General features: G+C 38.1%; 1 protein-coding gene across 3 annotated transcripts in view; it reads left to right on the top strand.

Annotated features, from left to right (window-relative positions):
* The window catches only part of FGGY (FGGY carbohydrate kinase domain containing), a 677,880-nt gene that overhangs the window by 510,752 nt on the left and 161,407 nt on the right, over window positions 1-5,721 (top strand). The window contains exons 11-12 of one of the 3 annotated variants that reach the window (XM_006862486.1): window positions 584-599; window positions 1,686-1,691. The exons of the other annotated variants lie outside the window; for them this stretch is intronic. Of the exons in view, the coding sequence (XP_006862548.1) occupies window positions 584-599; window positions 1,686-1,691 (22 nt within the window). The remainder of the gene's footprint in view (window positions 1-583; window positions 600-1,685; window positions 1,692-5,721) is intronic. 3 annotated transcript variants of the gene reach the window in all.

Genomic DNA, 5,721 nt, shown 5'->3' with positions numbered 1-5,721 from the left:
ATAAAGTCAAATATCACTCCATAAATTTACATCAAAGCACTAGAAAGAAGTAGGTGCCCCCGAAGTGTAGCATAGATACAAGAAATTCTGAACTGAACATTGTCACTAAAATCCCATTCCTTCAATCCAATACTGGATCACCTCAAGATAATTTCCTAATAAGATTCCTATTCTACTACTTCCTTTCACCAGGACTGACAATGACTCCTGTCTTTAACACTCAGTATTTATTGGATATCTACTATGTGGCAAGCATTGATGCTGATACAATCAGATACAATCATTTCTACATTAGTGGAGCAAACAAAGGGGAAACAGAGTACTTAATAAAATGTTAAGTTTTAAAAATGCATAGCGATTGGAACTGTCAGTTAAATCCCAATTGAACAAGAATTACGTGTTACAATTCTTTCATGGCTCCTGAAACATTTCTCTAGGCACATACCCATTGGTATGGAATTGACTCTAACCCATAGTGATGCTGTATACTGTTTCTGAGGTTGTAAATCATTTGGGGAGGAGAAAGCCTCATCTTTCTCCCATGGAGCGACTGATGGGCTTGAACTGCCCATTTTGCATTTAGAAGTCCACTGCTTATCGTATGTCTTTACTGATAATTGGTACTCAACTTGGCAGTAATTAAGAGGTCATTTATTGCTTTTGAAAAAATATATTCAGGAACAATTTATTCCTACCAAATGAATTACTGCTAGTATTCATGTTGAAAGTATTTAATTCCTATGTTAACACCCAAGTAAATTAAGATAAGAAGCTCCACATGTTATCATAATTATGATTAATTTATTTATTCATCAATGAATTACTTGATTATTGCAACAAGCACAGGGCATGTTCTAAATGTTAGGGAATATAAGATTGTAAGTAGATACAATCCCAGATATCAAAAAGCTGATTTCCTTTGAGGAGCAGACAAAATATATAAGCAAGTAAGGGGACTATGGAATAAAACTTTATGTGTCACTTACTGTCTAGGGTTTTGTTGTTGCTGTTGTTAGATGTCATTGTGTTGATTCAGACCTCATAGCAACCCTGTGCACAGCAGTTATGAAACACTATATAGTTGTTATATTTGAGTCCATTGTTCCAGCCATTGTCTCAATTCATACCATTGGGGACCTTCCTTATTTCGCTGACACTCCACTTTATGTAGGATAATGTCCTCTCAGGACTAGCCCCTCTGACAACATATCCAAAGCAGAAAAGACATAATCTCACCATCCTGGCTTCCAAGGAGCATTCTGGCTGTACTTCTTCCATGACAGATTTGTTTGTTATTTTGACAGTCCGTGATACTTTCAAAATTCTGCACCAACACCATAATTGAAATGCATCAATTCTCCAGTCTTAACTTATTCACTTTTCAGCTTTCACATGCATCTGAATTAATTGAAGATACTCTGACATGGAATAGGCTTACCTTACTGCTCAAAGTGACATCTTGGTCTTTAATGTATTAAAGATGTCTTTTGAGTGACACACAGAATATATAAGCAAGAAATGGGAATGTGGATTAAAGCTCCTGGTATCCCTCACTGTCCAGGACTCTAGATGCATGAAAGATGATTGTCTAATCTAGTCTCAGAGAACAGGAGAGGCTTTAGGTAAGATGGCATTGAAAATGTGTGAAGCAGGGAAGAAGGGTTGGGATCTAGAGAATAGAGGAGTATATCGTACCATAATACAGGGAGAAAGCAAAAGATCATTAAAAAGACAGGAGAGAAAAAAAAGACCAAAATGGGTATCAGAATAGATTGAAACTTGCTCTCCAGCATAGAAAGGCTAAAGCAAATGGAAGAAATCAGAAGTTTAAATAACTGAGCATTAAATATCAAAGGGTAGCTCTAGAAGACAAAATCAAATATTATAATAAAATATACAAAAGTGTGGAGTTAGAAAACCAAAATGGAAGAACACACTCAGCATTTCACAAGCTGACAAAACTGAAGAAAAAATTCAAGTCTTGACTTGAAATACTGAAAAATTCTATGGGCAAAATACTGAATGATGAAGAAAGCATCAAAAAAAAATATGGGAGGAATACATGGAATCACTGTACAAAAAAGAAATAGTCAATGTGCAACCATTTCAAGAGCTAGCATATGGTTAAGAACCAATGATGCTCTAGGAAGATGTCAAGGTGCTCTAAAGGCATTGGAAAAGAAACAAGGCTACAGGAACTGATGGAATACAAATCTTTCAGTGAACTGATGCATCACTGCATACACTCACTCGTTTTTGCCAAGAAATTTGGAAGACAGCTAGCTACCTGGCCAGCTTATTGGAAGAGATACATATCTGTGCCCATTCCAAAGAGAGGTAACCCGGTGGAGTGTGAAAATCATCAAACAATATCATTAATATCATATGCAAGTAAAGTTTTGCTGAAGATAATACAAAAATGGCTGCAACAGTACCTCAACAGGGAACTGCCAGAGGTTCAAGCTGAATTTAGAAAAGAATGTAGAATGAGGGATATCATTGCTGATGTCAGATGGATCTTGACTAAAAGCAGAGGATAGCAAACAGATGTTTACTTGTGCTTCATTGACTATGCAGAGGTTCTCAACTGTGTGGATCATGACAAACTATGGATAACATTGTGAAGAATGGATATTTGAGAACACGTAATTGTGCTCATGAGGAACCTGAACATAGACAAAGAGGCAGTCATTAAACAGAACAAGAGGATACTCAATGATTTAAAATAAGGACAGGTGTGCAACAGGGTGGTATTCTTTCACCATACTTATTCAGTCTGTATACTGAGCAAATAATCCGAGAAACTGGATTATATGAAGAAGGATGTGGCATCATGGATTGGAGGAAGACTCATTAAAAACGTGCACTATGCAGCTAATACAACCTTTCTTGCTGAAAGTGAAGGGGACTTAAAATACTTACTGATGAAGAGTAAAGATTCCAGCCTTCAGTATGAGGTGTACCTCAATGTAAAGAAAACAAAAATTTTCACAACTGGACCAATAAATAACATCATGAGCCCATTGTTGCTGTTACTGTGCCAGTCCATCTCATTAGGGATCTTCCTCTCAAGTTATGTCAGGTTATTAATGAGTCTTCCTCCAGGTTCTCTAATTATTCTGTTCAGTGTACAGACTGAGTAAATATGGTAAAAGGACACAAAGCTGGCACAAACCTTTCCTGATTTTAAACCATCAGTGTTCCTTCATTCTGCTCAAACGATTGCATCTTTCTCTATGTACAGGTTCTTCATTAGCACAGTGGTTTTGGAATTCCCATTCTTTGCAAAGTTATCTATAGTTTGTTATGATCCCCAAAGTCACAAGTGTTTGCATAGCTGATAAAGCACACATATACATCTCTCTTGCATTGTCTTCTTTCAGCCAAGCTCCATCTTGGCAATGATATGACTTTTCTCACGTCCTCTTCTGAATCCGGCTTCATTTTCTGGAAGGTCCCTGTGAACCTGCTGGAGATGTTTTTGAATTATCTTCAGCAAAATTTGACTTTCATGTGATATTTATTATATTGTTAGATGCTTTCCACATTCAGTTGGGTCGCCTTGCTTTGGAATGAGCTTTTTTTTGACAATGAACTTGGTGCCATTCCTCTTTGTCATTGTCAGCATAGTAATCCACATGATTGATTCAAAATGGAAATACCCATCCATTTCAGCTGACGAATGCTTAGGATATTGATTTCTATGCATTCCATTTCGTTTTTTATATCTTCCAATTTTCCTGGATTCATACTTCATACATTTTACATTCTGATTATCCGTGGATATTTGAAGCTGTTTCTTCTCATTTTTGTGTTACGCCCCATCATCAGCAGATGAAGTTCCCAGAAGTTTTACTCTTTCCAGATACTCTGAGGAGGCAGCTCTTCCCCAGTCTTATTTTGAGTGCCTTCCAACCTGAGGGGCTTACCTTCTTAGGCACTATATCAGACACAGTTTTACTGCTATTCATACCGTTTTCAGTGTGTGGCACTGTAGGATAAAGCACTGGACTATAAGGTCAGTTTGAACCACAAGGTCCATGGTTCTAACTCACCAGCCATTCCTTGGAAACCTTATATTGTGACACTAGGAGTTGGAAATTACTTGACAGCAGTTAACAACAGTAACAACAACAAACCACTCAGAAGCAGTCTGCCTTAGTCAGTCTTAGTCTGGGTGCTCCGCTGAAACCTATCTACCGTGGATGACCTTGCTGGTATTTAAATTACCAATGTCCTGTTTTCTAGCAGCAACATAGTCTCATACCAACACACAGCTACCACAATTTGACAAACCTACAGATGAATAGTGACTTTACCCTATAGTGAACCACTTATGTAAAACTTCATTTGAAGAACAGTGATTTGCCCAAGATTATAATGCCAAGAAAGGAAAACTATGAATCCAGACTTTGGGATGTATATTCCCATGTTGTTGTTATTGTTAAGTGCCATAGAGTTGATTCCAATTCATAACCACGCTGTGTAGAGTGTCTGAAGAGTGCCTAGTGGGTTTACACTGTTGACCTTGTGATTCAAACTGAGCTTGTGGTCCAGTGCTTACTCTATAACACCTCACCACGACTCCATATCCCCATCAGACTGCCTTAATTCTGACCTCTCAACTGTTACAATAAGGAGTTTCCAGCAAATTCATCATATGTGACTTAATACTAAATGATGCTTCTCAGACTAGTCTTTGTTCCTCTGGTTTCCTTCTGGCTACCAACTATGTCACTATCCTTCCCATTTGTACCCTTACCTTGCTCTTTGGATTTAGGCTGTGAAGTTGTCTCTTATCTGTAATGGCTCTAGGTTCTCCCTACCAAAGGCTGACTTAGCTCTAAACCCTTCCATGTTATATGCCTGCCTTCATAAGCAGGAACAAGACATAACCCAGAGATCTTTCCACTGTGCTTGATGGAATTGTTTTGTTGTTATTGTTATGGTAAGCATTGCCTCTCTGCTATGGCTTTTCTTTAGTGATGCTATGCCACCTGGCAGTACTAGGCTAAAAAGAAAGGGGTGGTGGAAGTTCAGGAATGGTGATTTCATAGTATGCCTGAAGCAAGTAATCACATATGTAAATATTTCTCCTTTCCACTTGATAAATGAGGCTCAGAGGGAGGAGGGCTGCACCTAAGCTTATTTAAAAGAGGCAGAAGTTTGGTTAATAGCAATCAGTATAAAAATATTTAACAATGGTGATTCTAGGTTTTGTAAACAAAGAAAACACATCACTGCTTACCTTTAAAGTAAAGAAACAAGGCATGGGCACACATAAAGATAGATGAAACTACATTGCTACTGTCAGGAAAGGGTTGCATGTTTTAGTTATTTTTTCTTGTTGTATTTTAATGGTGGATTGGATGACTTTTATTATTACAAAGAAATAAAAGGAGCCCAGGTTTTGAAGTCAGACCTGTATTTACATCCTGACTTGAAAATATTCAGTCGTGTGAAGTTTGGCAAATTAGCCCTGTGCATTGCAACCTTCTCTTCAGTTAACAGGAACAATGCAGGCTTGTTTGCAGGGTTACTGTCAGATCAAACAGGGGTCAATGGCCCAGTGACTCACACAAAGTGCACAGACAACAACAAATGCCTTTGAATCTGTAGCTCCTAATTGGTGCCCCTTACTTGAATGCTTACAAGATAGTCAGCAAGGTTTTCTGTACTGAGACACTGAACAGGGAGGAGCCAGCCCTGCATTTCCATATT

This window comes from Chrysochloris asiatica, unplaced genomic scaffold (assembly GCF_000296735.1).
Source record: "Chrysochloris asiatica unplaced genomic scaffold, ChrAsi1.0 scaffold00048, whole genome shotgun sequence".
NCBI lineage: Eukaryota > Metazoa > Chordata > Mammalia > Afrosoricida > Chrysochloridae > Chrysochloris > Chrysochloris asiatica.
This window is presented reverse-complemented; position numbering and strand designations above follow the sequence as displayed.